The sequence below is a fragment of the Drosophila grimshawi genome, unplaced genomic scaffold, assembly GCF_018153295.1.
Source record: "Drosophila grimshawi isolate 15287-2541.00 unplaced genomic scaffold, ASM1815329v1 contig_848, whole genome shotgun sequence".
Lineage (NCBI taxonomy): Eukaryota > Metazoa > Arthropoda > Insecta > Diptera > Drosophilidae > Drosophila > Drosophila grimshawi.
Window position 1 is genome coordinate 2,637,995 of NW_025063692.1, and position 16,880 is coordinate 2,654,874.

At 45.9% G+C, this 16,880-nt stretch overlaps 7 protein-coding genes across 10 annotated transcripts; 4 read left to right on the top strand and 3 right to left on the bottom strand.

Annotated features, from left to right (window-relative positions):
• Positions 1 to 79: 79 nt before the first annotated feature.
• On the top strand, positions 80 to 2,656 carry LOC122322360 (centromere/kinetochore protein zw10-like). Of its 2 annotated transcripts, none has more exons than XM_043216198.1 (5): positions 80 to 438; positions 541 to 1,154; positions 1,220 to 1,666; positions 1,733 to 2,069; positions 2,156 to 2,656. In XM_043216198.1, exons 2-5 carry the CDS (start codon positions 549 to 551, stop codon positions 2,626 to 2,628), a joined length of 1,863 nt encoding a protein of 620 aa, XP_043072133.1. In that variant the 5' UTR covers positions 80 to 438; positions 541 to 548; the 3' UTR covers positions 2,629 to 2,656. The 2 variants fall into 2 exon arrangements, with proteins under 2 accessions (XP_043072133.1, XP_043072132.1); XM_043216197.1 differs by having other exon boundaries at positions 146 to 434.
• On the bottom strand, positions 2,649 to 5,079 carry LOC6569337 (histone-lysine N-methyltransferase SMYD3). The gene is made up of 6 exons (XM_001995654.3): positions 5,042 to 5,079; positions 4,550 to 4,760; positions 4,236 to 4,480; positions 4,038 to 4,183; positions 3,202 to 3,664; positions 2,649 to 3,119 (listed from the first exon to the last, which is right to left on the bottom strand). Exons 2-6 carry the CDS (start codon positions 4,717 to 4,719, stop codon positions 2,749 to 2,751), a joined length of 1,395 nt encoding a protein of 464 aa, XP_001995690.2. The 5' UTR covers positions 4,720 to 4,760; positions 5,042 to 5,079; the 3' UTR covers positions 2,649 to 2,748.
• A 355-nt stretch (positions 5,080 to 5,434) lies between these two features.
• LOC6569338 (eukaryotic translation initiation factor 3 subunit G-1-like) lies at positions 5,435 to 6,587 on the bottom strand. Its single transcript, XM_032741389.1, is given in 3 exon segments — positions 5,435 to 6,147; positions 6,150 to 6,444; positions 6,515 to 6,587. Coding segments are annotated over 2 exon segments (807 nt in total). The 5' UTR covers positions 6,515 to 6,587; the 3' UTR covers positions 5,435 to 5,635.
• A 561-nt stretch (positions 6,588 to 7,148) lies between these two features.
• Positions 7,149 to 10,355, top strand: LOC6569339 (BTB/POZ domain-containing protein 9). 2 transcript variants are annotated; one of them, XM_001995656.2, is made up of 5 exons: positions 7,149 to 7,243; positions 7,346 to 7,959; positions 8,026 to 8,664; positions 8,757 to 9,203; positions 9,278 to 10,355. In XM_001995656.2, the coding sequence occupies exons 2-5, from the start codon at positions 7,354 to 7,356 to the stop codon at positions 9,788 to 9,790; spliced, it is 2,205 nt and encodes a 734-aa protein (XP_001995692.1). In that variant the 5' UTR covers positions 7,149 to 7,243; positions 7,346 to 7,353; the 3' UTR covers positions 9,791 to 10,355. The 2 variants fall into 2 exon arrangements, with proteins under 2 accessions (XP_001995692.1, XP_032597275.1); XM_032741384.1 differs by having other exon boundaries at positions 7,149 to 7,239.
• A 215-nt stretch (positions 10,356 to 10,570) lies between these two features.
• LOC6569340 (carnosine N-methyltransferase) lies at positions 10,571 to 13,184 on the top strand. 2 transcript variants are annotated; one of them, XM_032741388.2, is made up of 5 exons: positions 10,571 to 10,734; positions 11,393 to 11,648; positions 11,950 to 12,143; positions 12,213 to 12,611; positions 12,669 to 13,184. In XM_032741388.2, exons 1-5 carry the CDS (start codon positions 10,604 to 10,606, stop codon positions 13,057 to 13,059), a joined length of 1,371 nt encoding a protein of 456 aa, XP_032597279.1. In that variant the 5' UTR covers positions 10,571 to 10,603; the 3' UTR covers positions 13,060 to 13,184. The 2 variants fall into 2 exon arrangements, with proteins under 2 accessions (XP_032597279.1, XP_001995693.2); XM_001995657.3 differs by having other exon boundaries at positions 12,025 to 12,143.
• Positions 13,185 to 13,201: 17 nt separating this feature from the next.
• Positions 13,202 to 15,310, bottom strand: LOC6569239 (protein SMG9). The gene is made up of 2 exons (XM_001995658.3): positions 15,163 to 15,310; positions 13,202 to 15,087 (listed from the first exon to the last, which is right to left on the bottom strand). Exons 1-2 carry the CDS (start codon positions 15,199 to 15,201, stop codon positions 13,591 to 13,593), a joined length of 1,536 nt encoding a protein of 511 aa, XP_001995694.1. The 5' UTR covers positions 15,202 to 15,310; the 3' UTR covers positions 13,202 to 13,590.
• Positions 15,311 to 15,363: 53 nt separating this feature from the next.
• On the top strand, positions 15,364 to 16,531 carry LOC6569240 (protein KTI12 homolog). Its single transcript, XM_001995659.2, has 3 exons — positions 15,364 to 15,704; positions 15,772 to 16,121; positions 16,193 to 16,531. Exons 1-3 carry the CDS (start codon positions 15,440 to 15,442, stop codon positions 16,478 to 16,480), a joined length of 903 nt encoding a protein of 300 aa, XP_001995695.1. The 5' UTR covers positions 15,364 to 15,439; the 3' UTR covers positions 16,481 to 16,531.
• The last annotated feature ends 349 nt before the right edge of the window (positions 16,532 to 16,880 follow it).

Consider the following 16,880-nt stretch of genomic DNA (forward strand, 5'->3'; position numbering starts at 1 on the left):
TATCGCATTGCAACGATATTAATTGCCATACCTGCTACCAACTATCGATTACTAATATAGGCCAAATCGACGAGTAAAAATGGCCGAAAAGTGGCATATAAACAATAGTAATATATTTACTGTATTATATATATATATTTAGAGTTAACTTGCTATCAGCAGAAGACTTGGCATATTGCAGACTTTGGACTCGACTAGTCATATGCAGAAAATCCTAATAATAAGGCAGCCTAAGGAAATCTACGTACTTACTTAATTATTAGACAGTCGACTACATTCAGGAAACACCAGCGCCAAAAAGTAAGTGGATTGACAAATAATCCATTGTGTCCAACGGGTTAACCGTAACCGTAAAAGTTAAAACACAACAAAAAGAAATAAATTTTTAAGCAAACGACGACACACCAAAACTCTGCCGCTAATTAATTAAACAAGTGGGTGAGTTGCAAACCGAACAACTTGCTAAATAAATCATGACTTAAATCGCACATTTTACATTTTTCAATTCCAATTGCACAAATGCATTAATAATCGGAACAGTAAGCGCAATGAGCAGTCAAGGGCATCATAAGATGCACGGATGTGGCGGCGGCAGCCTGGCAAAATTGGCCAGCGTTAAAAGCAATACAGACTCCCCCACGGAATACACAGATGAAATCGACCTGGGCGATCGCTGCTCAGCGGACATTGCCCGCCTCTGCATGAACGATCGCTATGCGGATGTTGAGTTCATTGTCGAGGAGCAACGCTTGCCGGCGCATCGCGCCATTCTCGCCGCACGCAGCAAATACTTTCGAGCGTTACTGTACGGCGGCATGTCGGAGGGAACACAACGGCAAATTTCGTTAGAAGTGCCACTGGTTCCGTTTAAGGTGCTATTGCGCTACATCTACTCGGGCATCCTCAAGCTGGCCACGTTGGATGAGGACGCCGTCATCGATGCCTTGGGCATGGCCAATCAATTCGGCTTTCAGGACCTGGAAATGGCCATTTCCAAATATTTGCGTCAGTCTCTGGCATTGAATAACGTCTGCATGATACTGGACGCAGCACGTCTTTACAATCTCGATGAGCTAACGCAAGTGTGCCTCATGTTCATGGACCGCAATGCAGAGGATCTCCTACAGCATGATACCTTTAAGATGCTCTCAAGGGTAAGAGTTTTTGCGTGTGGAAAGTGGAGACTACATTAATAATATTAAAATACGCATTCGTTCAGGAATCGCTGGAGGAAGTGCTGCGCCGTGATAGCTTCTTTGCACCAGAGGTGAAAATCTTTATGGGTGTGTGGAATTGGAATTGCTATAATCACGATGTTGATATCAAAACCGTTGCCTCCCTTATCCGACTGCCGTTGATTGATAACAAGGATCTGCTGCAAGTGGTGCGCCCATCCGGCATCCTCGAACCGGACAAAATTCTTGCCGCCATTGACGAGCGGAAGACTTCGACAACGCTGCCACATCGTACATCTCCGGACACGTTTCTCATCAATCCCGACCTGGACACAACGCAGAGCGAGTCCACCGAGCAATTTGACACCGCACGTGAGATAATCCAGCGCGATCTGCAGGACATGACGCTGGTGGCCCCCAGCAATCTGTCCGCTAATGTGGCCAGTGATCCGTTGCTATTTCCACGCTGCATGGTCTCCAAGAGCGCACAAGTAAGAGCTCCAACAGATTATTGTATATCTAACGCTTTTTAATTGATATTTGTATTCGTCTTCCAGGATTTTGTCGAGCTAATGGAGCGTGTGCTGCGCCAGTCAGATAAAGCTGCGGAGGGCACACCGAATCCATTGGGTGGCGTCATTGGGCTTCTGTTGAACGTGTACATCAATGAGGTGCCCAAAGTGCACAAGAAGCTGTTGAAGAGCATGCCACAGCAATCGGCCCTATTTTACAACAATTGCATGTACCTAGCCCACTGGGTGGCCCAGCATACCAAAGACAATATCGGTGACTTCCCATCGCTGGTCAAAATACTACAATCGACAGGCAACAAGCATCTGCGCGTTCAAGTTGACTGTCAGCAGTCCATACTCATGGATATCATGAGTAGCTTTGGTGAGCTCTTTTCTTATGTTTAAATAGTAAGAAACTTTATTTCTTCCGTTGGCTTATTCTGCTTCTTGCGATATATGTATTTAAAGAGTTCAAGAATCGGCACACATCGGTGGCACCGTTGAAAGTGGTGCGTCAGTGCCTGCGGCAACTGGAGCTGCTGAAGAACGTGTGGCAGCAGGTGCTGCCGGAGAATGTGTACAATAACAGTTTTTGTGAGCTGCTCCAAGCCTTTATCAATGAGCTGGTGCAGCGCGTTTTCAGTCTGGACGACATTACATGCAGTATGAGACGCGATCTGAGCGATTTGATCGATGAGGTGCTGAAGAAGGCGCCACTCCTCTTCCACGACAAGAACGATGTGGTGCATGTGCGCTCCTGGCTTAAGCTGCAGCAACTCAAGATCATGATGAACGCATTGCTGAAGGAGTTCAGCGAACTCTGGTGCGACGGTGTCGGTCCGCTGACGGCCAACTATCATGCCGGCGAGGTAAAGCAGTTAATACGTGCGCGCTACATGGACACGGATCAACGCGCCAAGGCCATAGCGCAGATTGTCTAAATGCAGCAATAAAATTATTTTACATTTAGCCTACGCTTTAATTGAAATAAACAAATACAGTAAGTTGATGGTGATGTTGAAGTTAAACATAAACATAAAACACAAACAACAAAGCTCAACTCAGGTCATCTCGTGCCGGGCCTGCAGCATGAGCGGACGCAGCTGGTCGACGAGCAGCCGATGATCGTGTCCATGGGTGACACTCAATATGCGCTGCGCTTCCTGCAGATGATGCACGGCCAGCTTGTAGTTGCGCTCGTACAGCTGAATCTTGCCCAGCTTCATGTGCAGCAAACCAACCAGCGGGTTCCATGCGCCATGATATTTGCCAAAGCCCGGCAACAGTTGCTGTCCAAATGCCAGTGCATCCGTCCATTTGCCCACATTAATGGCGGCCTCAAAAGCCGCATCGAGTGTCTTCACATGCCACACATTCAGCGGATGTAGCACGCCTCGCTGCTTCTCCAAACACACATTGCACACATCCAAATCTGCAACCGGTAGAAAAAATAAATAAATGCAAATTGGAATGTTGAATAAATGACAAAATACAGCTTTTAGGGGATCACTTACAGGCCACCTCCTTCATGCTGTCTAGGCTGCTCTGCGTGAACGCCATAATATCATTGTAGGCGGTGCGAAGTTGGGGCGTTACACTGGCATCGCATTGCTGGCACTTGGCCAGCTCAATGTTGACGCTGGCATCGCAGCTGGCGTTGGGGCAGACGGCGGCGGTCATTTCGTGCATCTCCTGGGGATCAATGCACTTGCTGCACACGCACAAAAAATAATAATGCTCCCTGAGATCGGCACGCCGCTGCTCCGGCGTATTGAGCAGATCGATGTAGCTAATGTAGATCTTTGACCAGTCCAAGCATGGCAAATCCTCAATGACGTGCACATGCAGCTCGTTACCCTCAAAGGTGGCAACCGCATTCGGCTGGCAACTGTGATCCGTTATGGATACGCCCAAATAAATGGCAGTCGCTATTGAGTTCATCTCCGCATCCAGTATATTGAAGCCGTTCGTAATGAGCTGCAATTGTAAAATTGAGCAGGTCAGGTGGCAATCGCATATTTATATATTGTCACAGCTGGCTGCAGCTGCTAGTTGGGGCAGCCTCTGGCAGCGTGCCCAACAGGCAGGCAAACGAGCAGCCAGCATTAATCTGTGCCAAAAACATATACATTCTTCTTCTTTGCGTTTGTTCTGATTTACAAGGACTTGGGGAATTCCCCCGATTGCAGATTGAAGATTGACGACATACAGATCCATATATATAAATATATTAACGGAGAGACTTGGCTTGAATGAGTAGAACTAAGGAGCGTATAAGTCCACGATCTCTCACAAAAAATGCCAACTTCGCTTGACTTTGGGATTCGCCATTGGTTCATTTGCCACTTACACGGCCATAAATGCTCATCAGTTCGGTAATGTTGGGCACTATGCTGCTGCTGCCACTGTTGCTGTCGCTAATCATGTCCGTTAGCACCGCGTGCAACGATTCTAAATGCTCCCGTCGCTTCGGGTCGTTCTTAATCTCCGCATAGTCTGCAATTGATTCTTATTTATCGATATATATATATATATATGCGTTACTCACGCGACATTAGATCACGAAACTTGCGTGAGCCATGCTCTGTGTAGTAGCCGCGTTCCAGATCTCCGCCGTGCTCCAGGCGCAAGATGAGCCGGCAGAGCATGCGGGCCGCATCGGGCACAATTCGCGGCTGGACGCGCTTGAGGAAGGGGCACTCGTGCTTGTGCAGCGGCCACGCCTGTTGCTGACAGGTGCGATTGCAGTAGGACACATAACGGCAATTCGAGCACTTGCGCACCTTCTGCACCCTGCAACACAGCGTGCAACATATTCATATACAGATTGACATTGATAGCCAGCCCAACGGCGCTACTTACGCCTCCAGGCAATTGTCACAGCGCTCCAAACGATACTGCGACTTGAGAACGTAGGCGAAGGGTTTCTCGCTGAGAATGCGCGTGCCACGCTTTATTGTGAGACATTCTTTGGATTCTTTGGTGGTTAAGGATGTGGGCAACGATTCCATTGCGACCACTGCTTGGAGCATAATGAGAGCGCACAAACAAGCAAAACACACCTGCCAATCAACTAGAAATATAGTTGCATTTTCATATATTTCAAATTTAAATGTTTTTGCGGCATCTATTTCTATATTTAGCACGCGGCGCACAAAAACAAAAACAAAATTCAATTTACGCAAGCAAAACACACATAAACAAAACCAGCCACTTTGGTCGCACTCAGTGCTACCCTATCTCGAAACACAACTGTCAAAACCTGAGTGCACTTCTTTCATCTGAGCACATTTAGCAAATTAATCTATTCGAGTTAATATTCGTGTTATTTACACAAACATTTAAATTACTTACATATCACATATGCTCTTTAAAAAAAAAAAGCAAACAACAAATTAAATACAAAATTAGTGTTATTCCGGCATAAAAAATGAACTGAAAAAAGGTGGGAAAAAATAGATTTCTGTGTAAAAAAAAAACAAGATACATGTAAATATTTTCTTTAGTCATAGCCGGAGCGCGCAGCGATTGTTGCTTCTCCGCGCTGGCAACGCTAAGAGAGCGCCTCTCCAATTCGTCGGCACACTCGTGACGTCACATGCCACTGACTGCGTTTTGTGCGTAAGCCAGCTATTATTTTCTTTTCTGTTTAAGTTCATACGTTTCAAAATTTAAATAAAGGTGGCAACGCTGTCAGAGAACGCTGTCTTGTCCATAAATAAAGGATGTGGCACAAGGAACTCGAAATCGTTTTGGGAGCTCCGACAAGCCTTTTATTTTTGTTTTATTTTACATAGTTTAGGAAACCTTTATTTAGCTCTAATACCAGGTTCCCCCAAGACAGGAATTATCAAACAAACAAAAAATAATTAAAAGCGTTTTACAATGTACTTTTTCAATTAAAGTTGAAATCCTCTCGATAGTAATCACACCCACACGCTATGTGATCTAATTGTTCTGCGGCTTGGACCATTCAACGCTGAGGATCAAGTGGTCGTAGCCGTGACCATTTAGTATTTCGATGGCCGCGGCCGCATCCTTGCGCTGTTTGAAGTGAACGTAGGCGAAGCCCTTGCAAAGACCGGTGTTCTTATCGCGGGCCAGGTACATTTTGCTCTGAGGACCAATCTTTTTCACCAGTTCCTCTAGATCCACCTCGGTCATCGACTCGGACAAGTTGGAGATGCGGATAGCTGCGGTGTCGTCGCGTCCACGCATGCCTAACCCACCCTTTTGGCTGTCCTTGAGGAACGGCGGCACATATTTACCGGACTTGGGCGCATCGACGGCCGCGGAGGCAGCGGCAGCGGCCTTCTTCTCCATAAGATTCGTATCCATGGCGGTGCCTTTGTATGGACAATTGACCGACCAATGTTCGCCGTTGCAAATACGACACTTGGCAATGTTCTTTGTGGGATCCAGCAGCGGATCGTTGGCCTTCTCGTCCTCCTTGGAGTTCAGAACTGCATGATTATCTCCTCAGATACCATTGTTGTCTGCGAATTGGGGCCGGGCTTGTCATTTTTCGATTCACCAAACTTGGACCAGGTGCGGCGCTTGGCAACGGTTTTTGGCACTACCTGTTTGGATATTTTGTACGTTCGCACCACTTTCGTTTTCTTATCGTCCTTGTTGTATTTGTATTCGGTAACATATTTGTGGCCGTTCTCAACCGCTTCCGTTGTTGGTGGCAGGCCGCCGTAGTCCAGCTCCACCTCGTCGGCCCAACTAGATTTTATTGTTTCAACGCCAGGCATCTGGAATTGATAAATGTAAACTGATATATTGTTTTGCAGCTGCAAAAGATCTTCGTTCGCGTTTATTAACCTTTTCTTGTTGAGCAAATTGACAACGAAAGTTTAATGCACAACTTCGCCACGAGTTTGCAGATCGCCTCCGCAGCACGAAAAGAGTCACTTAGAGATGAGAGTTGATAGTCGATAGGTGTCTATCGCATTGCAACGATATTAATTGCCATACCTGCTACCAGCTATCGATTACTAATATAGGCCAAATCGACAAGTAAAAATGGTCAAAAAGTCGCATATAAACAATAGTAATATATTTACTGTATTATATATGTATATATATTTACAGTTAACTTGCATATCAGCAGTAGACTTGGCATATTGCAGACTTTTGAGATTTTAATATCAGAGTTCTAAATAATCAGATTTCCCTCATTCACTAAAACCAGTATTTTTCAGCAATATATTGTTTATTTGAAAAATATCGATGTATCGATATCATATCAATTTGGCTACACCCATCTCTAAGTTATAAATTCTTCCGACTAGAAAACATTACCTATTCACATGCATAAAATAATAATAATAATAAGGCAGCCTGAGTAAATCTACGTACTTACTTAATTATTAGACAGTCGACTACATTCAGGAAACACCAGCGCCAAAAAGTAAGTGGATGGCCAAATAATCCATTGTGTTCAACGGGTTAACCGTAACCGTAAAAGTTAAAACACACAACAAAAAGAAATAAATTTTTAAGCAAACGACGACACACCAAAACTCTGCCGCTAATTAATTAAACAAGTGGGTGAGTTGCAAACCGAACAACTTGCTAAATAAATCATGACTTAAATCGCACATTTTACATTTTTCAATTCAAATTGCACAAATGCATTAATAATCGGAACAGTAAGCGCAATGAGCAGTCAAGGGCATCACAAGATGCACGGATGTGGCGGCGGCAGCCTGGCAACACTGGCCAGCGTTAAAAGCAATACAGACTCCCCCACGGAATACACAGACGAAATCGACCTGGGCGATCGCTTCTCAGCGGACATTGCCCGCCTCTGCATGAACGATCGCTATGCGGATGTTGAGTTCATTGTCGAGGAGCAACGCTTGCCGGCGCATCGCGCCATTCTCGCCGCACGCAGCAAATACTTTCGAGCGTTACTGTACGGCGGCATGTCGGAGGGAACACAACGGCAAATTTCGTTAGAAGTGCCACTGGTTCCGTTTAAGGTGCTATTGCGCTACATCTACTCGGGCATCCTCAAGCTGGCCACGTTGGATGAGGACGCCGTCATCGATGCCTTGGGCATGGCCAATCAATTCGGCTTTCAGGACCTGGAAATGGCCATTTCCAAATATTTGCGTCAGTATCTGGCATTGAATAACGTCTGCATGATACTGGACGCAGCACGTCTTTACAATCTCGATGAGCTAACGCAAGTGTGCCTCATGTTCATGGACCGGAATGCAGCGGATCTCCTACAGCATGATACCTTTAAGATGCTCTCAAGGGTAAGAGTTTTTGCATGTGGAGAGTGGAGGCTACATTAATAATATTAAAATACGCTATTCGTTCAGGAATCGCTGGAGGAAGTGCTGCGCCGTGATTGCTTCTTTGCGCCAGAGGTGCAAATTTTTTTGGCTGTGTGGAAATGGAGTCGCTATAATCCCGATGTTGATATCAAAACCGTTGTCTCCTTTGTCCGACTGCCGTTGATGAATCTCGAGCATCTGCTGCAAGTGGTGCGCCCATCCGGCATCCTCGAACCGGACAAAATTCTTGACGCCATCGACGAGCGGAGCACATCGAAAACGCTGCCATATCGTGCAGCTCTCTGGCCGGAGGAGAATGTGGCCACCGCCAAGTATTCATCGCGTTGCATTCAAGGCGAATGCCGTTCCTCACTGTTGGATGGGGATGTTACCTCGTACGACATGGAGCACGGCTACACGCGCCACTGCATTACGGACAGCAATGATGCCGGCATTGTGATCGAACTGGGCACAATGTGCATGATCAATCATCTGCGCATGCTGCTCTGGGATCGCGATAGTCGCGCTTACTCCTACTTCGTGGAGGTCTCTGGCAATCAACAGCACTGGGAGCGCGTCATTGACTACAGTGAATACCATTGCCGCTCCTGGCAATATCTGTACTTTGAGGCACGCCCAGTGCGCTTCATACGCCTCGTGGGCACCCAGAACACGGTCAATCGGGTGAGTTAATAGGATAAATAACTAAACATATGTATATATATATATATATATATATATAGCAGCTAAGACAGTCAAAATGATTCTTAATCCAGGTGTTTCATGTGGTCGGACTGGAGGCCATGCACACGTCAAAGGTGCCAACGATAATTGATGGATTTGTCGCGCCCAAAGCAAACGTGGCCACCACTGAGATGAGCGCAATTGTTACCGATGGCGTCAGTCGCACACGGAATGCATTGATTAATGGCGATCATGCGCACTATGACTGGGACTCGGGTTATACGTGCCATCAGCTCGGCAGCGGTGAGATTGTTGTGCGTCTGGGCCAGCCGTACTATGTGGGCTCGATGCGTCTGCTCTTATGGGACTGTGACGATCGCACCTACAGCTTCTACATTGAGACCTCGACGAATCGCAAAAACTGGCAAATGGTGGTTGACAAGCGCAATGAGAAGGCGCGCTCCTGGCAGAACTTTCACTTTTCCCCGCGCCCCATTGTCTTCATACGCATTGTGGGCACGCGGAACACGGCAAATGAGGTATGTAGGCATATATGTGTGTGTGGGATATGCATATCCAAGCGGTTCTCAATTCTGTATGTGTTACATTGCAGATATTTCACTGTGTTCATCTCGAGTGCCCCACGCAGGACAAGAACTACCTCAAGAAGGTCGCTGAACAGCTGAAGGAGCGCAATCGTATCCAATCGCAGGAGGAAGCGCAGGAGGAGCAGCTGGTCAAAGAGAACGATGACATTGCGTCTACATCGCGTGCAGCAACTGCACTCTCCTTAGCTGATGTCGTTTTTCCAGCAGCCAGCTCCAGCAGCCCTCCACGCTGGTCACTCAATTCAATTGCGCCGCCCAACACCGATGCTGATGCTGATGCGGACGTGATGCTGCTAGAGAAACCGGGTACGCCAGCAGCTGGTTCAGCTTCCACAACGCCTTCGACAACACCAACGCCAACCCGATCGCCTGCGCCGTCCGCCGAGACATTGTCAACACCTGCATCCCCTCAGCGACAGCGTGATAGGCAGCGGGAGCGGGAGGTGGACGAACTGGCTGCGCTGCTGGACCTAAATATTGAAGCGGAGAAGCCGTTGCCGCATCCCGCTGAAGGCTAAAATGTGCACCTCAAAAATCAAAAACCTTTCTTGCACTTGAACCTTTTTTTTGTATACATTTTATGTATATGTCGCAACTCGAAATACTCCTGTGGTCAAATGCGCTGCTACTTAAATTTGTAGATGCAAACACGATGCGATAAGACAATACTTTGAAATATGTATGTATTTGTTGTTTGCCAGTCAGCGTAATTAACTTATAAGCAATATCTTTATTTCTACTTATACTTTATACTTAAAGTATGTACATATACTAATATAATAATCAACATGCTCGGATATCATCTATATCCAGCAGCCCAGCCGAGAACGAAGCAAATCGCATCAATCGAATCCCAATGTCACGTGTCCTTATCAATGTTTGTACAAATATTTAATTATCTTTAATTAACCGGTCTTAACTTTAAGATTTTGTTGATGCTGTTCAGTTGATACGCTGTGCATTGCATATTGCGTTCATATCCAAAATGTTTGCCACTTGTTTAACCCGTAAAGTTAATTTACTAATACACACACACACACATCTTTGTTACATGTAATACACTTAATAAACTGATAATATGCATGATAAACGTGTTTATTTAGTCAGTAGAAAATATAAATATATATTTAATTTCAAAGTAACTGTCATTTTGCTCAGGCAGCATCGATAATTCAAAGGCGATGCATCGATTTTCAATGGAGTAAATATGAGTCCACCTATCGATATATGTCATAAGTAAAGTATCGATAAGTGTAGTTAAAAATTTATTGGCATTTAGGCGTCTTTAGGCTTGAAAATTGAACGTTGTTTCTATTGTGCACACGAGTGATATGCTGCCATCATTGCCATTCCCCATGCATCCCAAAATGCATGAGGATCAGACGCTGGTATTTTCGACTAAAGAGGACGAGGAGGAGCGACGACACATACGAAAAGTGCAGAATGCCTTTCAGTACTACAGGTGGGTACTACATAGCAATTGTAAACAAAACGGTAATAATGTAACCGCACGAAAATGCTTATTACTCCTGACTCTTTTCCCCCTGCATCCCCTCCCCATTTCATCAGAAGCGCATACACACACAACATGTACTGCGATGAAATGAATGTATGTACAGTATGCCAAGAAAGTGTGTGGGCACCGCAAAAAAATCATATTTTATGCATCCTTTTGCAAAAAATAAGTACATCATTATTTTTGACTTATTTGTTCTCTCTTATTTTTCGACTATAAATTGGACTTCGTGAAGTTATTTAACAAACATTTAAATAATTATATTTTAAAATATAATACGACGATATCAAATGCGGTTATTTTTTAACTTATAACTTTTATGCAAACATGATCTTGCACGGACAATTTCTAGCATAATAAAAAAAAGTCGTTCATTCCTAACGGGATCTGTCGAAGAGGGAATTGCAAAATCGTAAACAGCGATTGTCCAAACACTTTCTTGACGCACTGTATGTGCATGCATGCGCTTGTCCAACAGCTGATAACGGCGGCATGCGTATGCATTTGACTGTGTGTATGTGTGTGTATATATATGTATTTAGTGTGTGTATTTAGGACACTCGCTCTAATCTTAAAACTACATCTGTTTCAATATACTCCACAGACGGTATGCGTATCTGAGGGTGAACAAGACAGAAGATTATCTGAATAGTTTGGCTGCGGACGATCAGCGTCTCCTGTCCAAATACCGTTCGCATTTGGACAACGTGCGCAACTGCATCGACTGCAATCAGGCTGTGATTCGAGAGATTTTGCGGGATCGTCTTCTCTATCCAACGGGAGATAATGCCACAGACGTCAGCGATGCCAGCCAGCTGGACGAGGCGCCCGAACATGTTCGACATGGTGACATGGATCAAGTGAGTGAGACGGAGAGAGAGAGAGATCGAGATAGAGAGAGTGACAGCAAGCAGCAGTGCAACTATTCCCATCTCACTCTCTCTCTCTCTCTTTCTCTCTCACATATGCATGCGCTGGTTTTATTTTTTTGAATTGCAATTCAATTGCCATATTTGAGAATTATTCATTTATCATCTTGTCCAAAATCAGTCAAATCTATTTTGAGATTAATATTTTCTTGTGGCTTCAACAAATGAACAACTTTAAAAGAAAAGAAAAATAAGACTAATATCCATAAACGATAAAATATTTCTATCTCAGACTAATTTTCGTGTTGATGGTCAAGATGATGATGATGTTGCTGATGATGTTGTTGAACCTCTCAAAATTTTAAAGGCTCAATCGACACTGAAACTGATAGCGCGCGACTGGAGCTCCGAGTGCGCCGTGGAGCGTGAGCAATCCTACAAGCCCATCATCGACAGCATCGAGGAGTATTACAAGCCGACTGATTAGTAAGTAATCCACACTATATATATACACATATATTCAAGTATATATCATTTAACACACAACCTTTGCAGCAAACTGAACGAGATTAAGATTCTGGTGCCCGGCGCTGGTCTGGGCAGGCTCACCTATGAGCTCGCCTGTCGCGGCTATGCGTGCGAGGGCAATGAGTTCTCCTACTTCATGCTGATCGCATCGAATTTTGTGCTCAACCTGTGCGACTACGAGGACAAGCATGTCCTGTATCCCTGGGTGCATCAGTATGTCAACAATATGCGTCGCGCCGATCAGGTGGCACCCGTACGCTTCCCAGACGTTTGCCCCGTCAAATATCCGCCCAAGGGCAACATTGAGATGGCAGCGGGTGACTTTCTCGAGGTGTACAAAACGCCGAATGCCTACAATTGTGTCGCCACCTGCTTCTTCATCGACTGCGCCAACAATGTGATTGACTTTATACGCACCATTTACAAGTGAGTGGCAACCATCTCAATCCTGGCCCAAATAACGCAAACTGTCTCTCTTTGTAGAATTCTAGTGCCTGGTGGCATTTGGGTGAATCTCGGACCGCTGCTGTACCACTACAGCGACATCAGCGGGCAGAACAGCATTGAGCCGACGTACGAGGATCTGGTCATCATTATGGAGAGCATCGGCTTTGACATAATCAGCACACACACCGGCATCAGCACCAAATATGCACAGAATCCGCTATCGATGAAGCAGAGCAAATACAAAAGCCTCTTCTGGGTCTGCCGCAAGCCGCCAAACAACTTCGATCAGCAACAGCAGCAGAAGCAGCAGCAGCAACAGGAGCCACCAGATTTGATAGTACACCAAAGCAACAAAGATGTCAATCCTGATGTCCATGTTGATTTTGAGACTGAACGCCAACGCGAACGCGAACCAAAGCAAACGTGATATCAAACACAACCAAACAAAGAGTACACCTTGATCTAGACACACTCGACACTAGACACCACACCCACCCGCTCATTATATACATAATCACTCTATATATATACACATACATATATATATATATATATATATAAAAGAACGATTTTCAAATGCAGGACAAACATAAATTTGTTGTCCTCGGTTTATTCACAAACAGCCTTTGACCTAAATTTACGCCTTTCTCTTCGAATTGCATTAAACGCATTTTCCAAAATGTTTCTCTTTGAATTCATCCAAAATTGACAACAAAAAAAGTACAAATTGTAATTTGAATTTGAAAAGAAAAAATTGAATTGAAATCAATAAACACCAAAGGAAGCACACAGCTAGGCAGTGTCACTTTACATACCCTGTAAAAAGTTGTGCAACAAAGATCGGTTCGATCAGGCCGACTTTCCAAAAGTCGATCAATAATATATACATTTCTACATATATACATATATAAGATAATCTCATCTATAGCTGTCCCACTCTAATCCATGACGCTGCTGCTCAGCAGGAGTCGTTGCGCCAGTTGGAATCGCAGCTTGGCAGCTTGGAGCGCAACTCGAGATGACTCAGCTTGTTCTCGGCATAGATCTGCTCAAAGTGCTGGCTGGCCGCGTTGCATTTGCTGACTGTCTCCGCAAGCATGTCGAACCAGTGCATCTCGCTGAAATCGTTGCTGTTCTGCTGCTGGCACATCGCCATTCGCACTGTGCCGAGGACGCGCTCACGGAACTGACGCACCACCTCCGCCAGATTGGGATGATGCGCTGTGGCCGCATTGCTGCTCAGTTGGGGCAGCAGCAGTGTGTTAATTGTACGCGCCTCGCCCCGTCCCCGATAGATGGGTAAATTGGTGCCGGAGTACAGCAGCTCCAGCTGCCTGTCCAGGCGCTCGCGGTGAATGGGCTCAAAGTGTTGGCGCTGGGCGCGCGTCCGCACAAACAGCACCTGGGGCAGATAGTCGGGCACATGGCTCTTGTTGGGGTTGCGCGGGCGGAGACGCAACGCGGCATGGAGGAGACGCAACTGCTCCAGATTGATGTCATCGATGGCCAGCAGCAGGATATGACAGACGCTGAGCAGCTGCATCATGCTGGACAGCGTATGCAGATCCAAGTGATCCGCATCCTTGGCGGTGCCGTCGCCAGTCAGCATCGGTGCCGAGTCCAGCAGCACATATCGCTCTCGTGTGATGAAAAACAGGAGGCAATCGGTGCGTGGACGCAGCACGTACTTGGCAACGACGGACGCAGAACTGGAGCTGGCTGTCTGCTGCGATTTGGATCGATGCCTAATGGGGAATATGCATTCGTTCGCATCGGGCGCAAACAGATGCTGATAGTAATCGTAGTCGCTGGAACGTTCCTGAGCCAACAGATTGAGCAGCGTCGATTTGCCCACGCTCTGCGCTCCGAGCACACCGATGACGGTGAAGTCTGTGTTGCTCTTGTGGAAAAATTTTCGGGCATTCGCATTCAACAGCGGCGTTGGTCGCGTCATGCGCGGCGGCACCAACTGGACATCCTGCATGCCTCCAGTCGATGTACTACCATTTGCCTTCTCCTTGCTGGCTGAGTTTAGTGCGGGGCATACACTGGATGAGGATGCGTATGCGGATGTGGTTGCATTTGAAGCAGAATTGCTGGTCGTAGTAGTTGTCGGTGTAGGAGCAGGAGTAGAAAGAGTTGTGTTACTAGTCGTCGGCGTCGTCGTGGTCGTAGCAGCTGTAGTTATTGCCACGCTGGAGATGGAGCTGAAGCCTGCGGCACGTTCGCAGCTGTTGCGCTGCTGGGTTGGCAGCTCGCTGCGATTGATGATTATCGTTTTGAAGGATGTGGTCAGCTCGGTGTTGCTGCCGCTGCTGCTGCTGCCGGTATTCGCATCGAGCTCCTTTTTCAGCAATATCTTTGGCTGCACGCACGTCACAACCGGTGAACGCAAATTCTCGCGCCGTGCAATTGTTACGGGCGTCGACGCTGATGGACCTGGACGCCCTTCATCCTATGCGTATTCATAGTTGAAATCTTAATATCGACTCCATATATATACGCATACTTTGTGTGTGTGCCAACTCACCCGTTTTTTGTTGCGGAAACGCCTGCGGCTCTCCGCCATGATGCAAATGGTACGATGATGTAGTGAAGCAATGGAATCTGGACCATGTCAAGCTGGCCTGTGAATTGTGCGGCAAATGTATTCTTTTACATTTTTACAGCGTTGAGCAACACTGCCACAGTAAATAGTTGTCCTACCGATAGTATCGATACACGATAGATAATATCGGCAGCATTCAGCACATGCACAAATTGGGAAAACACTTTGCAAGCCAAGACAGCTGCCTGGACAGATTCAAATGCCAATTGTGATAATTACTGGCCTACCGGCAAGCGGCAAATCCACTCGAGCCCGCCAGCTGCACGACTACTTGGCGGGCAAAGGCAAAAGGGTGCATATAATAAGCGAGAACGAGGCGGTGCCCAAAGCGCTCTACGAGAAGAACGCCTTCTTCAACAGCTCACAAAGCGAGAAGGTTGTGCGCAGCGATCTCAAATCGGAGGCATCGCGACACCTCAACAAAGACGATGTCGTCATCCTCGATGCGGGCAATTATATCAAAGGTGCAATTATATCACACACATTGTTGTTGTTGCACTTGGCAAATATTTTCATCCACATCCATTTTAGGGTTTCGCTATGAGCTACACTGCATGACCAAGGCGGTGAGAACGACACAATGCACACTTTTTACTTGCATACCGCTGGAGCAGGCCTGGACATTCAACATAGAACGCAACGAGCCGGATAAATTGGATGAGCAAGCGGATCAATCGGATCGACGGCCAAACAACTCAAACGTGCCGTATACCCGTGAAATATTCGATGCGCTGTGCATGCGCTACGAGGAGCCACAGAGCAGCAGTCGCTGGGATAGCCCATTGGTTGTGGCACTGCCCGAGGATGCCATCGATTTAGAGGCCATCTACAAATCGCTATATGAGACGCAACCATTGCCGCCCAATCAGAGCACACAAAACGTATGTCAACGGTTTAATTTTATGTCCTCTTTATTGAATTCGATTTTTGTCGTTATTGTTGTCTATTTTAGCCGCCTTTGGGCGCCACAAACTACCTGTTTGAGCTGGACATTATTATGCAGGAGATCATTAAGGAAATACTGGGTGCAGTGAAAATTGGGGCATTTGGTCAGTTGCGCGTTAGGGGAAGCACCGTTAAGGTCAAGGTGACCACATCAATGAATGCTATGCAGCTGAATCGCTTGCGGCAAAAATTCATCACGAGCACGTGTCGGGCGAGCCAGACGACGCCGGCACCTCTGGCGCAGGTGCCGCAGTTGTTTGTTCAGTTCATCAATGCCAATACAGTGGGTTGTTAGTCTACGAACAACACAAAATAAATACTAAATAAAAGAAACTAAATTTTCAAATATCGAATTTTGTGGCGCGCAGTTACCATTTGATGGTTAATTTTAACAGAAACATTACCATTTCGAGCCGAAATTGATGCAGGCAACGGAGTATGATTTTAAATGCAGCTAAATTAGCGCTAAAGAACAAAAATCTCTGCCAGTACAAATTCATTTCTGGCCAACACAACTTAAATATATTAACTGCTCTTTCAATGCTTAATAGCTTATTTTAAAAAACATAACTGGCCATTTCGAGTATAATAGTAACATTCACTGTCGAAGAGAGATAACAGAGGAACAACATAACAGTGCTGATTGAGTTTAATAATGAAAACTGTGGTGGAAGTACTATCGATAAGATCGTACC